General features: G+C 41.6%; 2 protein-coding genes across 2 annotated transcripts; one reads left to right on the plus strand and one right to left on the minus strand.

Moving 5' to 3' along the window:
- The first annotated feature begins 18 nt into the window (after positions 1–18).
- On the plus strand, positions 19–14,880 carry LOC119649252. The gene is made up of 7 exons (XM_038051319.1): positions 19–422; positions 7,429–7,749; positions 7,803–7,890; positions 13,109–13,272; positions 13,331–13,679; positions 13,835–14,014; positions 14,438–14,880. Exons 1-7 carry the CDS (start codon positions 43–45, stop codon positions 14,864–14,866), a joined length of 1,911 nt encoding a protein of 636 aa, XP_037907247.1. The 5' UTR covers positions 19–42; the 3' UTR covers positions 14,867–14,880.
- Positions 14,881–20,879: 5,999 nt separating this feature from the next.
- Positions 20,880–21,733, minus strand: LOC119649468 (glutathione S-transferase 1-like). Its single transcript, XM_038051625.1, has 2 exons — positions 21,313–21,733; positions 20,880–21,252 (listed from the first exon to the last, which is right to left on the minus strand). Exons 1-2 carry the CDS (start codon positions 21,655–21,657, stop codon positions 20,944–20,946), a joined length of 654 nt encoding a protein of 217 aa, XP_037907553.1. The 5' UTR covers positions 21,658–21,733; the 3' UTR covers positions 20,880–20,943.
- Positions 21,734–24,001: the final 2,268 nt, after the last annotated feature.

Below are 24,001 nucleotides of genomic sequence, written 5' to 3' on the forward strand. Positions count from 1 at the left end.
AGCCTTTGGTAATTTCAATAGCGAAAACGTCGTCCCGCGAACATGGAATCCATTCTTCTGTGCTTGAAGAAATCATTTTTGAAGCAAAATCACTTTTTACAAAAACAAATCTACATCGAAATCCTTGATTTTTTAACAAATTGTGTTAGTCCCGAGGACAGGAATCTTCTTATTGAGCAACTTTGTCAAGGGGATGTCATCGCAACATTAAATGAAGGATTAACATCAAATCTTGAGACTTTGTTGGTGATTCTGAAGCTGCTCTGTAACATTTCAGAAAATCCAAAATTCTTTGAAGGGTTTTGGGAGGTCCTGAAAAATATAGCAAGGGCCCTGGTGTTCCTCACAAAATCAGCGGAGTTTCCAGAAGTGCAAGTGGAATTTGTTGAAGTCATGTTTATGGTGGAAATTCTTCTAAAAAGGTAAGTGGAGAACATAAACAATGAAATTGGCTGTAAAGATAAATTCAGGCCATAATTTAAGAAAGAAATTTTAGGCGACTTTTAATTGGGCAGGAAAAGGTAGTATAGACAGTGGCCGAAAGACACCGAAGTCGCTTAGAGGATCAACATCATCATCATCAACGGCGCAACAACCGGTATCCGACCTATGCCTGCCTTAATAAGGAACTCCAGACATTCCGGTTTTGCGCCGAGGTCCACCAATTCGATATCCCTAAAAGCTATGTGGCGTCCTGACCTACGCTATCCTTGCATCTCAGGCAGGGTCTGCCTCGTCTTCTTTTTCTTTTTCTACCATAGATATTGCCCTTATAGGCTTTCCGGGTTGGATCATCCTCATCCATACGGATTTAGTGACCCGCCCATCGCAACCTGTTGAGCCGGATTTTATTAACAACCAAGCAGTCATGGTTATCTCTCATAGATTTCGTCGTTATGTTGGCTATGGGATCGTCCATCCTCATGTAGGGGGCCAAACATTCTTTGGAGGATTCTGCTCTCGAACGCGGCCAAGATTTCGCAGTTTTTTTTTTTGCTGAGAACCCAAGCCTCCGAGGAATACATGAGGACTGGCAAGATCATAGTCTTGTACGGTAAGAGCTTTGACCCTATGGTGAGACGTTTTGAGTGGAACAGTTTTTGTAAGCTGAAATAGGCCCTGTTGGCTGATAACAACCCTGTGCGGATTTCATCATCGTAGCTGTTATCGGTTGTGATTTTCGACCCTAGATAGGAGAAATTATCTACGGTCTCAAAGATATTCTTCCCGTTTGACCAGTGCAGTTTGATGCTGTTGTTTGGCTGGTTTTCGATGCTGACGTTGCCACCATATACTTTGTCTTGCTTTCATTGATATGCAGCCCAAGATCTCTCGCCGCCTGCTCGATCTGGATGAAGACAGTTTGTACGACTCGGGTGGTTCTTCCCATGATGTCGATATCGTCAGTATAGGCCAGTAGTTGGGTAGACTGGAAGAGGATCGCACCCTACACATTTACCTCAGCATCACGGATCACTTTCTCGAGGGCCAGGTTAAAGAGGACGCATGATAGCGCATCCCCTTGTCGTAGACCGTTGTTGATGTCGAATGGTCTTGAGGGTGATCCTGCTGCTTTCATCTGGCCTCGCACATTGGTCAGGGTCAGCCTAGTCAGTCTTATCAATTTCGTCGGGATACCGAATTCTCTCATGGCCGTGTACAGTTTTATCCTGGCTATACTACCATAGGCGGCTTTAAAGTCGATGAATAGATGGTGCAACTGTTGTCCATATTCCAACAGTTTTTCCATTGCTTGCCGCAGAGAGAAAATCTGATCTGTTGCTGATTTGCCTGGAGTGAAGCCTCTTTGGCATGGGCCAATGATGTTCTGGGCGTATGGGGCTATTCGGCCTAGCAAGATAGCGGTGAATATCTTATAGATGGTACTCAGCAACGTAATACCTCTATAATTGCTGCGCTGTGTGATGTCTCCCTTTTTATGTATGAGACAGATAATGACTCGTTGCCAATCGTCAGGCATTGATTCGCTGTCCTATACCTTGAGCACAAGTTGATGAACCACTTGGTGTAATTGGTCGCCTCCATATTTAACTAATTCGGCTGTAATTCCATCGGCTTCTGGCGACTTATGATTTTTAAGCCGATGAATTGCACGGACTGTTTCTCCTAAACTTGGTGGTGGCAGTATTTGTCCGTCGTCTTCAGTTGGCGGGACCTCTAACTCGCCGATGTTCTGGTTGTTCAGTAGCTCATCAAAGTACTCAACCCATCGCTCCAATATGCCCATTCTGTCGGAAATCAGATTTCCCTCTTTGTCACGGCAGGATGAGCATCGTGGTGTATAAGGCTTCATCCTGCTGACTTGTTGGTAAAACTTGCGCGCCTGGTGCGGTTGCTCCCTGTACTTTTCGAGTTCACAGACTTGTTGGTTCTCCCAGCCTTCCTTTTTCCGTCTGTGAAGTCGCTTCTCCGCTCGACAGAGTTCGTGATAAGTCTCTGCGCGTGCCCGCGTTCTTTGAGAATGCAACATTACTGGGTATGCAGCATTCCATTGCTAGCTTACATTCATCGTCAAACCAGCCGTTCCGACTCTTTTTGCGGCTGGGGCCAAGCATGTTTGTGGCCGTATCAACGATAACGTTCTTCAGGTGGTTGTGAAGATCATTTGTTGATGCTTCATCTCCATTACCTCTGTTGACTGCGATTATTGCGGCATCTATTTCTCTCTTATAGGCGTTGTGGAGGGCTGTGTTGTGGATAGCTTCAGTTCTCACTCTCACCTGATTGTCAGAGGGGATTGTAGGTGGTGTGGTAATTTGAGCTCCGAGCACCATGCCAACGAGATAATGGTCTGAGTCTATATTGACCCCCCTATATGTTCTGACTTTCTTCAAGGTAAGAGAGGTGGCGGCGTTCAATCAACACGTGGTCAATTTGGTTGAAAGTGGTCCCGTCTGAAGAGGCCCACGTATGTTTGTGAACCGTTTTCCGCGCAAACTAGATACTTCCAACAACCATTTCGTGTGATGCTGCTAACTGGATAATGCACAATCCGTTATCATTGGTATCCTTATGTAAGTTATGGGAGTCAACCTATCGCCTGAATAGGGGCTCCATCCCTACTTGATTGTTGAAATCTCTGATATCAAAATCATACTTGGGGATCCGCTCAACTGCCTCGTAGAAGGTATCCTTCTCCGACTCTGCAGTCTCCTCTGTATTGGCGAGAACGTTTATGACGCTTATATTTTTAAACTTGCCTCACAAACGCAGAGTGCATAGCCTTTCGCTTATATTTTCAAACCCGATAACAACAGGTTTCATTTTTTGTTGACTAAGAAACCTACCCCGAGCACATGGTTTACTGGATGGCTACTATAATATATAGTATTGTGGTTCTTCTCCAGGAAGACGCATTTCAACGCATTTTCTGCAACGCTGTTACATCAGCCCTATATTGGAACAGGGTATCGGCTAGCTGCTCAGCAGCATTCGGTCTGTACAGGGAGCGTACGTTCCATGAGAAAATGCGCAAGTCGTTAATCCGTTGTCGTTGCCGGGTTCATCGTTGTAAGATCCATCCTGTCCGAGGCTCCATTCGTGGCTTCGTAACATCAGTTTTCCGTGTAGGGTTGTCAGCCCTACCCAACCCCCAACCTGGAGGACCAGTTGGTACATTTGGTCCCGTTTTTAGGCGCGGGAGACTCGCCTTCATCCTTCTCCGTTTGCAGTTTTTCATAAAGAAAGAACTCCCAGCAATCACCACGTGGAGGTGGAGATAGTGTTTGGTAGTAGAGCTGTTGGTGTTCGTTCAGCAGGCGTTTTCCACCAATCCACGTTTCGCCCTGGGACCTATACTACCCTTTGACCGCTAAATGAAGTATAGCGGTAATTATTACACTATCGGTGGGTCTTCAAATGACAGTGGGAGTCGCTTTCCCTGTGCTACTCCCAGAAAGAACACTAGCACAGAATAATCTCAATTTGATCTTAGTGTTGAGATAACTGCATTTCAAGACTTTAGACAAGGTGGTGAAAGCAGACCTAGCACTGAATGCGTCGGGCAACATCCAGTTCGATACCACCGTCGGCAGAAACGATGCTTCCTATATATGCAAATTGATCGACGCCTTCGATGCTCTGCCCATAAATGCAGATAGGCAGAGTGCGATGTCCCGCCCGGCTGAGAACTTTGGATTTGTTGGTGTTTATCTTCAGACCAACTCTACTTGCCTCTCTCTCCAAATGCAAACCCATGTGGCCAAGGTCCATTACCCGGTGAGAGAAGATGTCATCGTCCATTGAATTGTTCCACGAAAACGGCAGCATGAAGAACGTCACCGATAACAAGAAGAAATAACATCGGTGGGACGTTACCACCATGGCGGACTCCGCTTTGAACCTCAAAGCCCTCGGATATTTTACCTCGACATCGAGGTCCATGGACATGGACCACATGGTCCATGAAATTTTGTGCTACCATATGTCATTCTGATAATAGCTATTAGTTTGTCGGGAGTGGCCCTCCCGCGTGAGCACGCTTGATACTCGTCCTGCTCACGCTATCGAAACCTTTATCGAAATCGAAGAAGAGCACGTTAAGCGAAGATCTAAATTCCGCACACTGTTTTAAAATGATCGGAAGAGTGCTGATATGGTCAATGGAGGAGGACTCGAAGTAGAAACCAGCCTGCTCTCTGTCGATCAAGCTTTCGAGATGTTCTTTGATACTGCGTTCCAGGATTATTCTAGCCTTAATTTTGTGGCGCAAGGATCACGTAGATACCTGTCCAATTTGATGAAAACAAAATCTTCCACTCTCTTGGAGAGATCCCGAATTGCCAAGATTTCCGTACAAGTGGAAGTAGCAGATCCGCAATAACTGCTGGTGCATCGATGAATAATTCTGTGGGAAGACCGTCAAGCCCAACGGCTTTACTCCGTTTGAGTGCATTGATGATCAAGATGATTTTTTGTTTGTTTGGAGGAGCCGCTATTATGGTGACTAGCCATTCCATCCAACGGAAAGTTTTTTGTGATGTGGTATACACTTCTGAAAGCATCGCGTTCTGGGGCATCTTCTGCAATAGCAAATTCCATTTTATTATGTTGAACTTTTCGGGATTTCGCTCGAGATAGGAGTTCGAGCGTATCACGCGGCTTTCAACTCGTTCCGTTCACCGATCCATTTTCAAGATTCCGCCAGATCTTATGACGCCCCTTTGCGGAGTAGCCGACGACCTGCATATTAATGTATCTGCCATCCGATGAGGAAAATAGCTCTCCCACTGTCGAGCGACAGTTGGATCATACAATCGGTCGATATTGAATTTGGAGAGTCACAGCTCTCCAACCGAGAAGTGGCGGACGCAATACACAAGCGAACGTGAAGCGGGAAATACAATTACGATTCGTGCGGAATGCGGACGAGAGAAGCTGCGGACCGCACGCAGCTTTAATGTACAATGAAGATTTCAGGCCGGCAAACTTCGCTCCACGTCAGCAAGTTCGTTCTGATGACAGATTACGCCATTGGTAATTTGATGGCGCTTTTCGCTTTCGGCCGCTACTTTTGAATGTAATTAATTTGAATGAATTCCTTTTGAAAACTGCGGAAAGCACTATTTTCGTTGCATTCATAGAAATAAATTTAATCTGGAGGTATGTGCACTCTCTCTTAGTGGCATTTAATTGTATGAATTTCATAACATAAAATATTCAATTTTACCAACTTTGTTGCGTACCGCATTGCGCATCGGAGTTGTTGTTTATTGCTTCACACAAGTCCGTGTAATGAACTTCATTTGACAGCCCTCTCGCTCCGCACGCACGCAGTAATTCCGCTGTTGTGTTTCGTTCCAGGTGGTGATCCCTTTCGAGCCCGATGTTAGCGCATCCCTTGTTATGCACACCCCTAAATCTATTCATCATCATCAACGGCGCAACAACCGGTATCCGGTCTAGGCCTGCCTTAATAAGGAACTCCAGACATCCCGGTTTTGCGCCGAGGTCCACCAATTCGATATCCCCAAAAGCTGTTTGGCGTTCTGACCTACGCCATTCCTCCATCTCAGGCAGGGTCTTCTTTTTCTACCATAGATATTGCCCTTATACACTTTCCGGGCTGCATCATCATCCACACGGAACCACCGCAACCTGTTTAGCCGGATTTTATCCACAACCAGACGGTCATGGTATCGCTCATAGATTTCGTCGTTATGTAGGCTACGGAATCGTCCATTCTCATGTAGGAGGGCAAAAAATCTTCGGAGGATTCTTCTCTCGAACATGGACAAGAATTCGCAATTTTGCTTGCTAAGAACCCAACTCTCCGAGGATTACATGAGAACTGACAGGATCATTGTCTTGAACAGTAAGAGCTTTGACCCTATGGTGAGATATTTCGAGCGAAACAGTTTTTTTAAGCTGATATAGACTCTGTTGGCAGCCAACAACCTTGCACGGATTTCATCGTCAGAGCTGTTATCGGTTGTGATTTTTTCCTCTAGATAGGAGAAATTTTCACCGATCTCAAAGTTGAAGTCAAGTGGAATCGCTTCACATATATCATTGATGTAGCTATTTCCCACAATAGCGGAAATACGTGGCGGAGAAAGTGGGCTACGAACTACTTAGAAATTTTGTATCTTGAGAGGGTGATTGTAGTTCCCATAATAGGTATTGTTAGCTATGGGTATTGTACCTATCTCCCTCATGATTTTCTTGAGGTTCGTGTAAGTCGTAAGGGGCGACTGAAAGGGATGGAAATTTGTTTACTGCTACCGAAACGTCAACAAAGACTCGGATAGGGGCTAACCTCACGCCGAATATTTTGGCTATCGAAAATGAAAACGAAACGGTTTCTGGAATGTGCGTACACTACTCGACGACGGTATGGAACATCTCCGGAATGTTCGCTTTCTTTAACTCAAGCCTAAGTGAAGTAAGATGATGGGACTCTGGAGAGTACTCTTCTCCTTGTTCGGGCAATGTGTTTTTGTATTCTGGAAAGCGAAGTGATAGCAAACTCACTAAGGCGACCAGGTGATGCAGTTCGAATACAGTCAGTTACCCCCCACTGCAAACTATACAAAGGGCACGGTTCGCATGACACCCGAGATTGGGGGAGGTGTTTTTCGACTCGCCAGCTTCGATCCGTAGCGTTTTGTGAATAGAAGGGGCACCTCGTACAGGGTGTGGCTATCACCACTCACTAACGGTCTTGGTAAACGAGACGCTTGGCGGCTGAAAAGCTAAACATCGCCCTAGAGCTTACTTTCAAAGAGAGATAGGTTGGCTTCGGGGAGCTATATTCCGCATCTGTCTATCCTGCAATGCACTGCTTGACCCCTGTTACTGATACGTTATTACTAAGATTTCTGGGAGAGTTTGTTGATTATTGCAAATCTTAGGAGGAACACATTACACGGTTTAAACGGAGACCATTCTCTTCTCCTTTCATTGTAGGTTCCAACATAATATTCGGAAGCATAAGATCTCAGAAGATGATATATGGACCCTTAAATCTTTGCTAATTATGTGTGAATCAGTATTTAAGAATCCTTTTATTAGCAAACCATGTAAATTCTCCGTTGTTTTAATGCTTTCGCAAATTCTACTGATATTGAAACGGCACGAGGTACTTGTCAACAAAAACCGAAAATCTTTGGTTCATCTAGTGTTGGAAATATTTTACACCGTAGCAGAGTGTTGTTTGAGCGAGTTGGATGTTGAGAAGGGATATATTGTAAACTACTTAGTCATCAAAGTTTTGATAAATATAACGAGGTAAGCAGCAATCATCTTATATCCACTTTTGATTTTAATGACTTTGTTTTCAGTTTTCACACTTCCAACGAGTACGATAGAGATTGTTTTCTCCAATTTCTAGTGCATCTTTTCGAAAACTACTTTTGGAAATTTTTATTTGTAAGTACAATATATACGTATGTGTTTAGTGCTCACTTGATTTTTGTCAAATTTATTGACCTCTCAGCCAAAAATATTGCTTACTCCAGCTGGTTGATTTTTAAAGCTTTGTGTAAACACAAAACCTTATTAAAATCGGTTCAATGTCCGTCTATCTGTCACAATCGAGTAAATCGAAACAGTTGAATCGATTGTTACGAAATTTGGGGAGAACATGTGGTCTGTGTGTCCCTTTGCATGCAACGATAGGCGCCATTTTGTGTTGAATTTTAAGAAGAACATGGTCATGTGGGGTATGAATGAATGAATGAAAGGGCTAGTACTTTTCGAAACTGGTCTTTTTTAAGGTTTTGTGTAAAACAAAACCTTATTAAAATCGATTCTGTCTGTGTTTCTGTCTGTCTATCACACGCATTTTTCTCCAAAACGGCTATACCGATCCAAATGAAATTTGGTGGACAGATGGGAACTATGAAATCCCATGCATACAGCGAGTGGCATAAATTTAGGTGGAGTTTAAAAGGGGGCTCCCCATACATGCAAAAGGGGGATTCAAAATTTTTTTTCACCGGATATAGTTGTGAAGGGTATCAAATGAAAGGTCTCGATTTGTACTTTCCGAAAATTAGTTTTGGCATAAATTGCAAAGTGCGTGAGTAAGGAGTCAAAATGTACGCATTTGAAGTGAGACAGGACTCATTTTCGGAAACTACGCAAGCCAAAAATCCGAAAAAAATCAGGGTGGTGCGCCTAGATGAAATCTAGGCCTCAAAATATGTCCCATTCCAATATCTGCTCAAATAAACTTACTAATAGTATATTACTACTTTTTAGAAATTTACTGAAAAACCCCCCTTAAATTCATCCGGATTTTGTACCAGCATAGAGGACAATATTTCGTGTATATGCGCCAAATTTCATAGAAATCAGGCAATTAACGCCAAAGTTATAGCAGTTCAAACTTAGCAATTTCGCGCGAGTTTACTGCTTCCAAAGCCATGAAAATCAGATGCTGACGTCATAATTACCCGGAATAATTGACATTCGCGTGGAATATTAAAGTCACATTTATGAAGAATCTATTTATCTGCAGCCCTTTAAAGGTTTTGTGTAAAACACTTATGTGAAATCTAATCTTCGAGAGATGTCCCATTCCGGTATCTGCTCAAAAAATTTACTAATAGTATATTATCAACTTTTAGAAATAGACTAAAAAACTCCCCTTAAGTTCATCCTAAGTGTACTAAATTTTGCACCGACATAGAGGACAGCCGCGTGCATACACATGCCAGGTTTCATGAAAATCCAACTATTAGTGGGAAAGTTATAGCAGTTCAAACTTATCAATTTCGTGCTAATTAACAGCATCCTAAGCCATACAAATAAGATATAGATGACGTCATAATTAACGAGAATAATTGAAATTCCAGTGAAATATTAAAATTCCATTCAAGAAGAATCTAATTCTCCCTAGCCCTTTTTTATATTTGATGTTGGTTAAATTGTTTTCATTCGCTAATAATATTAAACTCAGGGCGTGAAGCGTATGAGGGTGACCATTATCAACACAGGGCTTTCCATCAAATGATTTATTTAAATCGCTTTCTAGAAAATAGAGGGCAATGGAATTTTTAGCTATATTACACGGAGCTGTCGTGCACTCGTCGCTCCTCACATCTTTTTCTTTTTCTTCAGCCTTCAGTTCACAAGCGGGGTCGGCTCGTGATGATCGGTTTCGTCATTTTATTTTATCAAATGCCTCATCAGGATGTAATCACGAGACCTTTAAATCCCCAGCGTATCAAGCCACCATTGTTTTGGCCGGCTTTTTGGTTGCTTACCATTGCTTTCGATGTTCTGATCAATACTGGTTGTTGAATTCTCGTTAGCGTGAATTACGTGACCACACCATCGAAAACGCCTCTCTTGCAGTTTTTCCACGATCGGTGCAAACCCATATCGATCGCGGATATTCTCATTTCAGATGTAATCAAAACGTGTCACGCCACCAGTGCAATACAACATCTTCGTCCCTATTACCGCAAGACGCCGTTCATTGTCCTTTATAGTCGGCCAACACTCAGAACTATAGAGAGTGGCAGACGGACGACATTGCAGTAAATTTTAGATTTGGGACGTGCGCTGACACGTTGATCACAAAGAACACCAGTTGGGGAATGCCACTTCATCCAGGTTGCATTAATGCGTGAAACAATTTCATTACGCAGTTCTCCATTGGCTGATAACGTTGACGCGAGATATTTAAATCGCTGAGTTCTGGCAATGGCAGTAACCTGCCCTTCGAGATACTTAAATCGCTGAGTTCTGGCAATGGCAGTAACCTGTCCAGAACTGAACGATTTCAATATCTCGGGTCAATGCTATAAGCCAATGGAGAACTACGTTATGCTCCTCACATAGGGAAACACAAAACCTTTTATACCTGAAGCGTCAAGCTTCCGGTTTCTCGACTTGTTATGATATTGGGTGAAACATAGGGAAGATAGGACACAAAATGTGTGCTCCAAAAAGTGAAACAGGTCTGGTTCTCTGGGTCTCAACATATATCCCATTCTGATATCTGCATAAATAAAGTTAATAATATACAACTTGTTTTGGAAATTCACCGGAAAGCCACCCTTAAGTTCATCATCACAAAATTACATAACATAATCCTGAGAAGTTTGAAGGGAATCCGACTATTATTAACAAAGTTATAAAAGATCAGAATTTCGCATCACTTTTGCCCACGTCTATGCCCTTGGTATATATCCCAGTGCTAGGAAAATGCTATCTACTCCGGGTGATTTCAGTGGTTTAAGCGTTCCCACTGCCCACCTTACCCTAACTTCTTAGCATACCTCTTTTGCTAGTTTCCAGTTCTTCTTTCTTCCCCTTTTATTCGTTGTTGGCGTGTCAGGCAGAATGTTATCGCCTGCGGCCGTGGGGTGGGACCCAGGGAAATGAGTGCTGACAAGCAGGTGTACTCTGTCCTCCTCATTCTCGGTAAATGTTCTATATTCCTTCTTCAAACTGACAGAGGATATTGCCCCGTCTTTGGCTACAGCCTTGTAAAGCCTCCACAGAATTCCCTGAAGCTCTTCCAATTTGCTTCCCTGATCGCGTTGCTATACGCAGCCAGTGAATTTTTGTACGTCTGCCAGTCCCCAGTTTATTTTGCCCGGTTGAAGGGTTTTCGTACTTCTCTTCTCATTCTGGCCAGGTTCCTGTTCCCCCATGGTACATCCCTTGATGATTTAACTGTTTTAGCCGAACAATTGCCCTCATATGCGTCAATGACGACTGTGTTGCGGTTTTCCATCACTGTTTCTAGTTCCAGTTCGCTCCTGATGTCACCGCCCACACCTGAACAACAACATGGGCTCAGGTGCGTTACATAGGATTCCCAATCCGTTCTCGTGGGATTTCTTATTATTCTTTTTATTTCGGAATTACCTTCAATGTCGAATCTGATTATTATGTGATCAGACATGGAGGGCTCATCCAACATCCTCCAATTCTTGACCAGCCCGTTCATTAGAGTATTTCCTAGAGTTATGTCTATGCCTACCTCCTGTCTAGTGCTTGTCACTAATGTTAGAGTGTTCCCTAAGTTATATATTTTCAATTTATTAGTAAGAATAATTTCGAGAGGTTGTTCCCCAAACTTCATGATGGACGTTCGCATCGCAGGAGGAGAAGTGGTAACGCTCTGTTTTCACAGTACTTCTCCAGTTTGGCGACTTGTTCCGGTAGAACCCGGATGTCGTCTCCTGGGAAGTATCCCGATGTCACGACTGCCTCTCGAATGCCCCTCCCAGTTTCCAATGAGACTTGGACAGCCACAAGTTCCCCGGTCAGGAACTCTGAAAGACATATATGTTTTAAATTACGTTTAAGAATTATGCAAGCTCTTGGTTTTTCACAAGAGGAGTCCCAATTTACTTGCATGGTTCCTCCTTGCAGACCGCGAATCTGCCTCCGGTGTATCCAGGGCTCCTAGCCAGCACTATTCCAATTTTTTCTCTTTTAACTTGCCCTTGCTATTACCGCGGATGCAGCTTTCGCATGGTGGAGGTTTATCTGGGCTATCTTAGTGCTGGCCATTGGCTCCGTTATTGTTTGGAGCTCTTCTCCACTGTCGGAGTATCGCCCTCCTCCTCCAACATGACGCTTTCCTGCGCGACGCTGTCCATCCTGAGCCCTAGAAATCCTAGATCTATGTCGTCCAACTTCTGCTCTTCCCTGGGCAGCAGGTCTACTTCCCCGGTTGATTCAGTCTTTTCCGCCTCTATGGTTTTCGAGACTTATTCGGGTACCTCGGTATGCTTTTCACCTGGTGTCTACTCCGAGGTGCCTTTCTCGGCTTTTCCTTGTGCACGTGCAAAGGTATGTTTCCAAATCGATAGTTCCGATTTTTGATTGCCTTCAGGGATCTTCAGGGAACTCCTCACGATCAGGGTAGATGATCTTACCCTCCACCTTACTTGCTGCGCCATTGAGACCTGTCTCCTTCCTGACGTCTGATATATTTATTTCAGACGTGCTTCTGCATGTCCCTGCTTATTGAGCAGTGGTGTTTGTTGGTTGTTGTCCTCGCAGTAGTTTTTTTTATTTTAATACGGGTACTCCTTTAATTCCCACGAGTATGGAGGTTAGAAGGTCCGCTGTGCCATAGCCCCCCCACACGGTCTAACTTACTCGTTGAGGCAATCAGGTATCAGTGAGGCTCCGTTTGAATACTGTCAGTTACCTCGACTGCAAACTATCCAATGGGCACGGTTCGTATGACACTCTGGATTGGAGGAGGCGTTTTTCGACTCCTCCGTTTAGGTCCGCAGCGTTTTGTTAATAATAGAATCACCTCGTACAGGCTCGGCCCCTGAAAAGCCGCATATCGTCCTAGAGGAGAGACAGCTCACTCTTAAAGAGAGATAGGTTGGCCTCAGGAAGCTATCTTCCGTGTCAGTCAATCCTGCAGTGCACTGCTCGACCCCACATTAGTCGTGATCAGCCTCAGAATCTTCCCGGCGTGTTCTACCCACATCGCCCTAATTGTCTTTTAGATGCTGCGTGGAAGGTCTTGGCAGTCTAGATGTATTATACTTTTTCGAATGCTAACACTGAATTGAACTACTGGGCTAATCAACAGTCATTGTGCTTGTTTCGTGAAGTTGAATCTAAAAAATAAGGATTAAGTGAACTCTTTCTGCTTTAGGAGGATACTAAGGATATACTTTTTGCGGATTTCCTAGTGACAACATTTAATGAAATTCTATGGACAGTTTGGAAAATTTGCAAGAAGACAGTATTTCAAATTTCAAGAAAATTGTTGCAGCAGAATGGAATAGAACGTTTGATCATCTTCTTGAAGGAAACGTCGTAAGCTTCGACTTGAATTTTCACGATATGTTAAATTCTAATTTATCTCATGCTTTAGTTGCAGCAATATTCTGAAAACTAGAACAAAACTTCTGATTACCATTACGGTCACTGCAGCAATTACAAATCAATACGTCGGGAAGCATGATTCGCTTATATCGAATTCACTTTTCCATGGGGATATTGAACGTTTTGTAAACCTAAAACAAGTAGCATGTAACATATTCAATGACACTACAAAAAGCTTTATCCATATTTTTTCTGTGATAATGAAACATGGAAAAGATAATTGTATTGAATATTTTCCGACGGTTCTTCGGAAAATCAGTTCAATAGTCACATATATCCAAGTGAATCGCATTAGTATTACACCAACAGAATTCTGGTCGGCCTTATCAATTTATCAGGTAATGTAGTAATATGTATTCACTATAAAAGGAAGTGCATATGTATGTATATATGTACATGTACATATTATGATTTCCACTTACAGCGAATATGTAAATCAAATCCATATTCATACCACATATGACTATATCATTGTTATTTCATTAATTGGCAGGTTTGCTGCACTATGCTCGAAGAAGAGACTGTTCCAATGGAGGTTGACCAAAAACTACTTCTTGAAGTCAATGAAATCTTCAAGAGTATGTGCAACGAGGAATTCTGCACGATTTCTTTAAATGATAGCGAACAATTGGCATGGCTGAAGAAGTGCAATGAAAATTTATTCGAGCGGAATGTGAGTTTGCTCCTCATATATTACTTGCTTTATTTCGAAGTGCTAAGACGGAAATGCAAAACAAATAAGAAACAATATAAGTTAATTGTTTCACACATAAAACGCCCACAGAGAAAGGGGTCGGCATTCATCTCTGCGATTATTGTCTGCACGAATAATGAACAGAATCCGTGTTGCAATTTCCAACTTGCAAGTATTATAAATCCACAGGCTTGAGTGGCTTCGGTTTTGTGTTAATATGTAAAGTTCATCGCCATAGTTATACCAGATAAAAGCGAACAGTGTCAGTAAGCATTGCACGTTATTTCCGCAAAAATCTTCATTCAGGTTTCTTCTTTTATTGTTTTGCACTTTCTTAAGTACATGCATTCTGTTTTCAACATCTGGGTAGACAATATAAGCGTTTTTTTTTTGTAATTTCAGATTGCAATCTATCTCGATCAACGATTACAAGATATTTCTAGTGAGACAAACAAAACCCTATTAAAATTGATAACTCCTAGTCGAATTTTACATCTCGTCTTTTCCAACAGCTACAATCAGATTATCAATTCCAGCCAAATTATATCACAAACAAGATTGTCCGTTGAGGATGAAAACTATCTTTTAAATTTAGCAGATATCAGTAAAATATCAGACCCCACTCAAATCTTAGCGTTGCTTTTTATATTTGAGCAGAATGTTTCTTTGCTTACAGAAACTAGCGTCCTTTTGAAATTTTGCAACCAACTTTTGGATAGTAAATTGTATTCTGGGCACAACGAAGAATTGAAAGCTTCTTTAATAAGATTAATTGCTAGAGTTATTATAAAGAATCATAAATTGATTGAAGTAAATTATTGGATTGAATAAAATTATGAAATCGAGGGAATGTAGCATTTATCCAATTTCTGTCTGAGCCATTCAATAAAGGTCCGGCGAGAGGGTGTCCATCTTCAAGGAGCGCGCCTACTGAAAACGACACTAGAGTTTTGCTAATACTCACTCGGAACGACACGACAGAAATAAATAAACAATTCGGAATACCGGAAGCTCGTGCTTCGGGTATAAAGGTTTTGTATTCATCTTATGGAAGAAGCTTTAACGCATATTTTTCTATCCGTATATAGCTACAAATCCAACTTATTCCCTCATATTTTTCCAAACTACAAGACGCACGTACATATTACAGCCAAATAAACAAGCTGCCTACTTCCGAATATTGTACATATATATACTTATATAAATTGATTGTACCCATATTTTCGATTTACTTCGTGCACAAAAACATTAAATATGGCTGGTTTAATGTACAAATATATCTATCTGAATTAGACACTGCTCGCAAACTTCATTAGCACGCATATATGTGCTATATACCTACATGTCTGTTTGGAGTAATTGATATTGATATAGAAATGACTAAAAAACTAAAATAAAATAATTCTTTACGACCCCATTCATTTGAACTCACTTCGTTGTGGCATTGACGGATTGATATGTGATGATGACGTCATACAGGTTGTAGAATGCACGAAATTCACAAAAAAAATAGCAAAGTTTCACCCCCTATAACTTTGTAATGGTTGGATTTCTTAAAACTAGACCAAATCGTGCATTACGTTATCCCTTACATCCATGCCAAATTTTGTACTTCTGGGATGGACATAAGGGGGGTTGCCGGGTGAATTTCTAAAATGTGCAAATATACTATTATTAACTTTATTTGTGAAGATATCGGAACCGGATGTATTTTGAAGCCTAGACTTCGTAGAGATTTTTTTCTTCAAATTTTTCGGTTGGATAGGATCTGAAATCGAGACCTGTTACACCTTTTGATGGTCATATTTTGAGCCCTCACTTCCATATGTTTAACCCGATATTAAATTTGGATGCAGTTTCCAAAAGTACTAATTGAGCTCATTCATTTGATACCCCACATGGCCACATTTTATGAAAAAAAATTGCACCCCCATTCACTGGTATGGAGAGCCCCTGAACATTAACACAAAATGGCACCACTTGCTGAATGTAAAGGGAACAACAGATCACACACTCTTACCAATTTTCGTGGTAATCGGTCCAGCCCTTTCCGAATAAATCGGGTGTGACAGACAGACATCAACTCGATTTGTGTAAACACAAAACCTTAAAAAAGTTGATTTTTTTTAAGGATTGCGGGGTCCTAAGCCCGCATCTACTTGATGTCCGACCGGACCAAATGGGGAGCAACTTATTCCCCCTTTGTTTAACTCCTCGTTTAATATTTTTTAAAGTTGATTTCTTCCTAAAAGGGGTTATTTACTTATAAATACGTATTTGGGGCACAAGTTGTATCCTTCTTTTTAACATAGAGATCTTTTAATTGCTAACAGGTAACTTAATTAGATAGCTTCGATTGCACGTTAGCCATGTCGTGGCTCAACTTTCTGGCTTCAGGTTCCCTTAGGATCGCCAACCTCTCTTGCACGTCCAACTTCCTACTGTTTCCGGATTCCTTGATGAACTCTACGCTGTTGTTATGCTATGTCTCCCCTCAATGAAGTGCCGTGCTATCATGGATTTCAGCGTTGTGCTCTCTTTATTCTTTGTCTTGGCTGTTTCCGCTTCTCTCGTGCTCTCCCTAGCGTACCGAAACTAGTCTTTTCGTTTGTCCTTCGTAGCACTTCTCACAATCTGGACAGGCCATTTTATATATCCCTCTCGATTCGTGTTGCGGTACTTGGGCTTCTAGCTTGCTTTTGAGCTAGTGAATCCTACTCGATGGCACCATGTCGATGTTTAACCCTTTCGTCGTTTTTATAATTTCCGACGAAACTTATTCTTCTTTTCCCTTCCAAGTTCTTAAAGAGAGATGTCCGGGCCCTTATTTCTTATTTTCAATAATTGATGGTTGAAGACAATTCTTCATTCCGGTGTCGATAATATACTCCTTTTCTTTCCTAAATCTTTCAGCACTGAGGGGCACGGCGAACAATCGGTGGATAATAGCATGGAAAGAGGCTATCTTATGTGAGGGGTGTGGTTCGAATTTTCCGAAATTGTTCACGGTAGCCTTTCTAAATATCAAAAGAGATCCATTTTTCTCTTTAATGATCCTTAAATCCTGAAATGAGAGTTCTACATGGTCCTCTATCTCCATTGTGAATTTTAGGTTCCAGTTCAAGACTTCCAGAATCTTCTCCACTTTGCCTTCATGGACATGGATATACCTCGACCAGATCTTTGGAAGTAGGCCTTTAGAATGTAGATCAGTTTCAATCTTGGCCATGAATATGTCATTCAAAAAGAGCGAGAGGGGTCTTCACATTGCAACTTCTTTGGTTCCGTTGTAGAACTTCCCTCTGAATGCCAGGTAGCCCTCCGTTAGGCTTCTTTTTTAAACAAAACTTTATTAAAATCGGTTCATTGTCTCTCTGTCTGTATGTCATATGTGATAAACTGAAAATGTCTTAGCAAAGTGTTGTTTAGTTGTGTTTAATATGTCGAATTTTACACGAAATAAATTTTCAGTTTTCATTTATGAAAAACTTCTACTGAACGGTAACAATTACATCGAAAGGCTTATGCTCCATCGTAACATAATATGAAGGATGGTTTCGGGGTTTCGAACGTGGTAACTTCGACAAGAACGGTGGAAAATGGAGAAAAGTGTGAAGATATGAAATTCCAATTGGATGAAAATTCAGGAACAGCTCGCATACTAAGCTGTTTCCAAACGTTTACGAAAGATGAAGAGGATTCGAAAGATTAAGTATGGGTACCGCGTGAGTGGAATAAGAGCGAGATGGAGAGGCAAAAAAGCATCTGTAAAATTTTACACGTTATGTTATGAAAGGTGGATCCTTTTTAGGCATCCCGAGCGGAAAAAGTTATGGGCGCCCCATCCATATCGATCATTAGACCAAATCGCCTTGGCAGGAAGACGATGCATTTCGGTAGGGCCGGATGGGTGTGATCTTTTGAAGTTTGGGGTAACGGTTAATACTAGACGCTACCAACAAGAATTGAATTGAACGGTTTGAGTGAAATACGACCAGCATATTAAAAGAGGCTACAGAAGGCAACTTAGCTTTATGATGCAGCAAAAATGGTTTATGGCGCATTGGAAGCACTGAGTTGGTAAGTTCTACCTCATGCCGCTTACTAACCAGACTTGGCTCTTTCCGATTAATACTGGTTTGCAAATATCAGTCAGACACTAGCTCAGCAGTACTTCGGTTGGTCGAAAGATGTAAAAACATGACTCGGGAAATGATTCGCCACCAAAGTGGAGGATTTTTACTGACGCGGTGTCCACAAATGGCCCGAATGATTGGGAAAATACGTAAATAGCAATGGAGCAACTTTGAATAAACATTCTTTTAGGAATACTTTCGAAATGAACATGTTTACAATATTTCATAGTTTTAGAGCTGGTATATTATATTTTGGAAAATTACTGGAAACTCTCCTTTAGGTTTATCCTAGATACGTAAAGTTGCAATCAAATGGGTTTCAATATGAGGCATCATATTGGAAGGTCTAGTGAAAATCCTACCCTTATTAATAAAGTTATACTAGGTCAAAATTGCCCCTTTCGCGTCAAATTACATGTCCTTAAGAGATAAAATGTCATGTCGAATTGAATATTACGTATATTCAACGTATATATACTATGAGCTATATCAGGTGTACAAGCTTAAATTTGCGATTTGCTCACAGATGGCGTCAGTGAGCGTATCAAGTTGCTATGAGCACGCCAAATTTTTTTTTTTTTAGTTCGACATTTGCCGACAATTGTCAGTGCATATCATCAGTAATTTCATTAAAAACATTTTTTTTTCTCTTCAATAATCATAACCAGTTTTGTTCCCGAGACGGGAACCAGTTCCGTCGGTTCAAAGGTGACGATTTCGATCTGAGTGACAAGGAGCGTGAAAATCGGCCCGAAAAAGTTAACGACCACGAATTTGAGGCTCTTTTGGACGAGGACGATACTCAACGCAGAAAATGCCCGGAAAGCAATTAGGTGTCTCTCAACAAGGCGTTTCCATGCGTTTACGTGCAATGGGTAGGGTTCAAAAGATCGAAAAATGGGTGCCGCATGAATTGAACGATAGGCAGATATAGCGGCGCCTAAACACATTCGAAATCTTGCTTGCCAGATACAAAAAAAAGTGTTATTTTTGCACCGGATTGTGACTGATGACAAAAAATGGATTTATTTTGAGAATCCTATACGAAAAAAATCGTGGGTTGATGCCCGCCAACCAGTGACATCTTCTGCAAGACCAAATCGGTTCGGACGAAAAACGATGCTGTGCGCTTGATGAAATCAGCGGCGTATTGTCTACTATGAACTGTTGAAACTTGGTTAAACTGTCGATGCCTACCGTTATCACCAGCAACTCATCAAATTGCATCGTGCTTTGAATTAACAACGGCCGGAGTATCAACAAACACATGAAAAGCTGATTTTCCTCCATGATAATGCTCCGTCGCACACGTCGAAAAAAACTATTTAGAAACGCTCTAGTGGGAGATACTACCCCACCCCGCTTATTCACCAGATCTGGCCTCATCCGACTATCATCTGTTTTCATCGATGGGCCACTCGCTCGCTGGACAGCACTCCGATTCTTACGCAAACGTCCGAAAATGACTTGATGGCGTGGTTTGCCTCGAAAGATCAACAATTTTATTGGCATGGTATCCATAAATTACCCGCGAGGTGAAAAAACTGTGTAGATAGCAAGGGCCAGCATTTTGAATAATTTTTTTTGGTTCCTATAAAAAAAATTGTTTTTCTTGAAAAAAAAACACAACGGATTTAAGCTTGTACACCTGGTATATATAAATGGAATCATTGCGTACCCAAATATCCTTACATAAAGGATCAACAAAATCAGCGCTGAACTTCGGTTTCCGATTTGTTTTTAATTTTCGACGGCGCGTATTGACGGTACACTTCAATTAAGCTACAGTGTTTGACCTTCTTGGTCAGTTCGTCATTTCGGTTTAGCTTTTCATGTTTGGTCGACCAACTCTGAAGGCATTTTAGCCATTGGCCAAGCACATAATTCTTTACAACTTATTCGGCTATCCGAATACGAAACAGAATTGATCTAAGAATTTAGATTCCTCACTCTCTACTAATTACACCCATTTCAAAGGGTACCAATCGACACGATCAATTTGCCGCCCGCATTGACCTTATTCTCATATATGTATCATGAGCGACTCTTAAAAGTCCAGCGAAGTTTCTCTTCTGCGTACCAGAACCAGATGATAGGAATCTGAATACATCATCTACACGGAAATTAACGCTTTTATCCTTTAAAACACTACTTTGCAAATTTACTGGGAATCCTGTTTTAACTTACGCTAGTATTAATAGGGAATATAAATCATAGGACATTAAAATAGAAAGTTTGATGGAAATATTAATATTATTAGCAAAATTACAATGAGATGAACTTACATTCTTCACGTTAATTTACTGCACCCTAACGGGACGATAGGGTTAGACTTGGCTTACTGTACAATTCGCATCCCAAAAGTTGCAAAGAGGAGTGGGAAACTTTCAGGCACTTCCTTTGTGATTGTCCAACTTTAACTAGGGCTAGACTGTGGACACAAGGTAAAGAATTCTTCAGGGATTTCAAAGAGATTTCTAGTTGCAGAGTGGAAAACTTCTATCTTTCGTAAACACTACGGACTGGCAGTGAAAATCTGATCCGAGTGAATTCGGCTCTCCCTGTTCTTCTCACAGTAACCACAGTCGTCGAAGTTTTTGGAACAGGAACAAATGACTTTTTGCGAGGAATAACCTTATCAATACTTAATTCAGCTGAAATTGTAAGATAGACATCTATCTGTGTATTTTTGGTAAGTTAAAAAGTAGTTTAAGTTTTGGAAAATATATTTTCAAGAAGTGTGAAGTATAATTAATAGTTAATACGAAATGTTCAAGCAATCTTGCTATTTATAAATGCAATCAACTCTTTAGCACTTTTGCCGTTTGCCTCTTCGTAATAAGGTAACTCCTCCATGCGTTTCATCCAGGCCGCTAGGTTTGGGTATTTTTCTTTATCAACAGGGAGTACGCCCTGAGTTGAAGAAATTGAAGCGATGCAGCAAAGATCGGCCACAGTCAGAGAATCACCCACCAGATATGGACTCGCCGCTAGAAACTTATCCATGAATTCATAGCCTTGGTTCAGAGCATCGAGCCTTTCTTGCGGGATAGTAGTCTCATTGAAAAAGATGATCCTCTCCTGAAATAAAAGTAATGAGCAAATGGGATTTATCTTAATCTTTAGTGGAGATCATCTTACAAATATGGCCCGCAAACGAACAAAAAGAATTCCGGAATCGAAGTGGAGTCTTTGGTCAACGAGGGCTCGTTTATACAAATCTTTCGGATATAAATTATCATCTTTTCCATATTTTCCTATGAGATATGTAGCGATTGCGTGACTGTCCCAGATAAGTAATCCTCCGTCGTCTAAAGTTGGTACTGTGTGTTGTGGATTCTTCTCTAGAAATTCCGGTTTCTTGTGTTCACCGGTTAATAAATTCACTTCACGAAACTCTAAATCTAAACCAATTGCCTTTGCCACTAAGAGCACAGAACGGACGGGTGGACTCAAATGTAGGCCGTATAATATGGGTTTGGCCATTTTCAGAGATGCAATGGAGCTGTGGCGACTGAGTGGAGAACGTTGGTAGACTGCCGGCGAAATTAGAATGCAAATTGGTGTAGCTGAAAGCCGCTCGCATCCCACCCAAGCAACGAACTTTACACTCCAAAACTAGTCAAACAAGTCATTGATAAAGTCAGTGCGGGCAACACTATTATTACGCTGAGAAATTATAAGATAAATTAATATCTTACTCAAAAAGCAAAGTGAATACAAATATGGAATGGACAAATAGTTTGTGGCCGAATCTGTCAGTATTCTATATCGAATTCAATAAAGTTTATTTGGCCTCTTGAATTTCACTTACTTGACTTATTTTTAATTTTTGAAATTATGCAAATATCTTAACTGAGATGGATATTTTTTTCTAAATGCAGGAATATTACATTTTTTGATTGTCAAACAAAAACAGGTCTGAAAAGTTTTGTGTATTTCTTTTATAAAGACATTTGAGTGTGTATTTGTCCCATTAGTACCTAGCAAGTAATATATGCATATATTATGTGAGAATATCCACTTTCGGGTGATATTAACATTCAAAGTCTTGAATTTGCAAAGAAGTGACAACTTTGATCTAATCTGACTTTATTAATAATAGTATGATTTCCACCAAACTTGGTAGGATTATGCTCTATGTTACACATTGCTGCAAAATTCCATGATGGTAGGATGAACTTAAGGGGGCTTAGCAGCCAATTACTAAAAATTATAGTGATATACTATTATTATCTTTATTTGAACAGATATCGATATGGAGCCTGATTTTTTTGAGATTTTTCGGTTAGGTAATTTCTGAGAAAGAGTCCGTTAAAGAAATAATCAATTTCGTCCCCCCGCATTCCCCATCTTTCCAACAAATGTTAAAACTAAGACCGGCTTCGGAAAGTACTAACCAAGACCTTTCATTTGATACTCCACATGACTATGGTAGGTAGGTAGGTATCAGTGGCCGCTCCGAGGAGCCTAATTAGCGCTGTGGTGCGCCATTTTCTTGCCACAAACTCCTAAGACCGCCACTTGGCTATCGTTCAGAATGGCTATGTTACGCTTGAGGCTTGGATTTCGCTCCAGCCATCGTCAGACTTCCAATATCGCCTGTACTTCCGCTTGAAATACACTGATGAAACCTGGGAGACCTTACGACTTGGATACACTGTGTGTATTCGAGAAAACCCCGCACCGACTCCACAGACCATCTTGGATCCATCGGTAAAGAATACTGAGTCATAACCTTGCAACACGCCGCCGGTGAACTTCAGCTTGCGTGTGGTGGGAATACCCAGATTTGCCGAGGTACTTCGTCTAGTATGTTACTGTGGCCATAGGACTTCGCTGCTCAGCATCCGAACTCACGAAGTTTGACGGCACTGCACGCTGCAACGTATTTAATGTGGAGGTCTACGGGGAAGAGATGCAGGAGTACATTGAGAGCATGGGCCGGGCAGGACTGCAGAAACCCCGTAGCACACGTGGTTCTTTGAATCCTATTAAGCTTCATCCTATTGTATTTTGTGCTCAAAGCCTGCCACCACAGAATAGAGCCGTACGTTAGGATCATACGCACTACAGCGGTGTACATCCTCGGCCGGAGACCCCATTTCTTCCCAAAGGTTCTCTTGCAGGCATAGAAGGCTATACAGGCACGAATCCTCAGTTCTATGTTCAATCTTCAATCTAGCTTTGCATCCTGAATTAGACCCAGATACTTAATATTCGAGGAAACAACCAATCTTTGTTCATTCAGCCGTGATAGGTGGAATTCAGGTATTCTTGCCTTGGTGGCGGATGGCATCAATTCCGTTTTGGTTCGGTTTATGCGAGCTTAAAGCTCCTTCGATGATGTCGCTCATAATGGACCTTCATTTCAACATCGTGATTCCAAAGCCAAGTATCTCGGTTGCGTACCGCTTACCTGCCTTGTTAACCCCGAGGGTAGCAGAAGCCGCTTTGTGGATCGTGTCTTTCATTTGGTTCCACGATACTTCCACATTCGTAATGGTTGGTAATCGCGTAAGTGAAATAATTTCTTCTTTCTTCCCACGAAATCGCTACCACTTATTGCGCTGCGGACCAGTGCGTTCCTCACGCTGTTTTATTGGTGGCTTAATTCGCAGGATGGCAATCAACGGCGGATGTTGAGGTGCGATGGTCTCATAGGGAACGGCTAGAACCCAATCAGTGATGGTGGTAAGATATCGGCGTTTTATGAGAATATAGTCAAGTTGCGTTTTATTGTTTCCACTAGAAAATGTAGGAAAATGAGGCAATTGTTTGATGAACCATGTCTTCATAAGTACAAGGTCAGGGGTGTCCGCAAAATCGA

Source organism: Hermetia illucens, chromosome 2 (genome assembly GCF_905115235.1).
Source record: "Hermetia illucens chromosome 2, iHerIll2.2.curated.20191125, whole genome shotgun sequence".
NCBI lineage: Eukaryota > Metazoa > Arthropoda > Insecta > Diptera > Stratiomyidae > Hermetia > Hermetia illucens.

Excerpts from the sequence above, each read along its gene's own strand:
- LOC119649252 (XM_038051319.1), top strand. The coding sequence starts at position 43 with ATGGAATCCATTCTTCTGTGCTTGAAGAAATCATTTTTGAAGCAAAAT. Across the intron at positions 7,750-7,802 it reads GTTTTGATAAATATAACGAG|TTTTCACACTTCCAACGAGT; the intron begins GTAAGCAGCAAT and ends CTTTGTTTTCAG. Across the intron at positions 14,015-14,437 it reads AAAATTTATTCGAGCGGAAT|ATTGCAATCTATCTCGATCA; the intron begins GTGAGTTTGCTC and ends TTGTAATTTCAG.
- LOC119649468 (XM_038051625.1), bottom strand. The coding sequence starts at position 21,657 with ATGGCCAAACCCATATTATACGGCCTACATTTGAGTCCACCCGTCCGT. Across the intron at positions 21,253-21,312 it reads TTCGTTTGCGGGCCATATTT|GAGAGGATCATCTTTTTCAA; the intron begins GTAAGATGATCT and ends CTTTTATTTCAG.